The sequence below is a fragment of the Uranotaenia lowii genome, chromosome 2 (genome assembly GCF_029784155.1).
Source record: "Uranotaenia lowii strain MFRU-FL chromosome 2, ASM2978415v1, whole genome shotgun sequence".
Lineage (NCBI taxonomy): Eukaryota > Metazoa > Arthropoda > Insecta > Diptera > Culicidae > Uranotaenia > Uranotaenia lowii.
In genome coordinates, this window is record NC_073692.1 from 10919377 (window position 1) to 10921391 (window position 2015).

A 2015-nucleotide genomic window follows, 5' to 3' on the forward strand; every position below is an offset into this window, starting at 1 on the left:
TTTACCAAACGTATCTAAATTAAGATTTCAATGGACAAATTTGAGACCCAAAATGAAAAATTCATAACCTGTTCAATTCCACCGACAACCGAAGGTTCACCTCAATGTTTCAGTTCAATTGATGCTTTGACCGTGAAATGCGAAGAAGAACCATATAAAAGACACCTCTTGATCGAGTAGAGTTATCATTCGCTTGTTAACAGTTCATCTATTGAGACCAATCCAACCGGAGCATTCAATCATGAAGGTAAGTTTAACAACCAAGTCAAGCCAAGCTGAGCACCTATCGAAGTTGTTGTTTAACCAATCCGTGTGATAACTTCCATCGACAGGTGTTCGTAGTGTTGTCCATGGCCCTGGCCATTGCATCAGCAGCCGCAGTTGACGAGTCCGCCAAGAAGGACAAACGTGGCCTGTGGGAATTGGGATCGTACGAGAACCATCACGGTCTGGAATCGGACAACTACAACCATCATCACTTCGATCATCTGGGTCACAAGGAAGTCAAGAAGGTGACAACGATCACTAAGAAAGTCCCAGTGCCATACCCAGTGGAGGTCGAGAAGCATGTGGCCGTTCCAGTGAAGGTTCCCTATCCAGTTGAGGTCGAGAAGAAGGTCCCGGTGATCGTTGAGAAGAAGATCCCTTATGTCGTCGAAAAGAAGGTTCCATACCACGTCGATCGTCCAGTTCCATACCCAGTCGAGGTCAAAGTGCCAGTTGTCCACAAGGAGTACGTCGAAGTGCCAAAACCGTACGCAGTTCATGTCGAAAAACCCGTCCCGGTCTACATCCAGAAGCCAGTTTACGTCGAGAAGCATGTTCCGGTGACCATCAAGGTCAAGGAACATCATCACGAAAAGAAGGGCTGGGGATTATTCTAAACTGTTAAAGATCGAAATATATTTCGTTTTGTTTTGTAAATAGCACAACAGGTTTTTCATTCGTGCTTGCGTCCGTGTTGTTTAGTAAGAAGTTGCAATAAGGGTTATTCGCAAGTTAAGGAGTGTGTTCGAAAAAATTTAACACACACTTCACTTAATAACTTCGCATGCATGGATGAAAATTGAATTTTCTGTGAAGCTTCCTACTAGTGTAATTTTTAAATGTGGAAATTTTTACGACGTTCTGTCAAGTGGTTTTTGAGATATCGCACAATACAGAAGGTTAATTTTTTGGGTAGGAGCTCGAAAAATTCAGGAAAGTACTAGTTAGAGAAACAGCCTTATAAGTAAATCGTTGAGGGAGTCTTAATGGATTTTAAAGTGTGCTAATTCATTCCAATTCTACTATCTATGAAGTGAAGATGATGGTTTTCAATGAAGGTATGGAATTTTAGAGGGTTTATCCAGCGCAAATCAAAAATCTTGATTGGGAAAGTGTTTTAAATTTTTTTAATAGTTCATATAGCTGCCTTATAAACACGCCTGCCTTTATTTCAGCAAGAAAAAAAACCTGCCCTTCGCAGAAATACACAAATCACGGTGGTTAAACCGTGCACATAATATTTGAACCGATAGCGGGGAGATATCTTAAAAAATTACGTAAAGGACAGCAAAACGAACTCTTTAACGGGCATCTGGTAGTTTTCCAGTCAGAACTTTTCGTTAACAAGTTTCGCCTGGTTGTTCCGGAGATGAACAAGAAAAAGAAAAATGAAAAATCTGATGTCTAGCACTTGAGGTTGCAGACGATCTGTGAAAGCTGCAAATCAGTCCGTGTCACATAACTATTGACACAATAAATGGCTAAATATTCACAGAAGTTTGCCTCCAAATGCAAACATTTTCCCTGAATAACACTTCCACAAAGTTGATTCTATGTTTTAGTTGGATCTGGAATGGTGCAATTAATCGAAAAAAGAGGTGGAGTAATGTATGTGTTTGTTATTTTTTTTGTCGAAAGTGGACAATCTGCTAAAAATGTCATATCTTCGATCAAATTAAAAGTTTTGAAAGACAAGCTTCAGAAAATTCATTAAACTCGTTGTCTTCGAATAGCGCTGGGTTGTATGC

At 40.0% G+C, this 2015-nt stretch overlaps 1 protein-coding gene across 1 annotated transcript; it reads left to right on the forward strand.

The window, feature by feature from the left end:
* The first annotated feature begins 203 nt into the window (after positions 1-203).
* Positions 204-884, forward strand: LOC129748915 (titin-like). Its single transcript, XM_055743717.1, has 2 exons — positions 204-247; positions 333-884. Exons 1-2 carry the CDS (start codon positions 242-244, stop codon positions 882-884), a joined length of 558 nt encoding a protein of 185 aa, XP_055599692.1. The 5' UTR covers positions 204-241.
* The last annotated feature ends 1131 nt before the right edge of the window (positions 885-2015 follow it).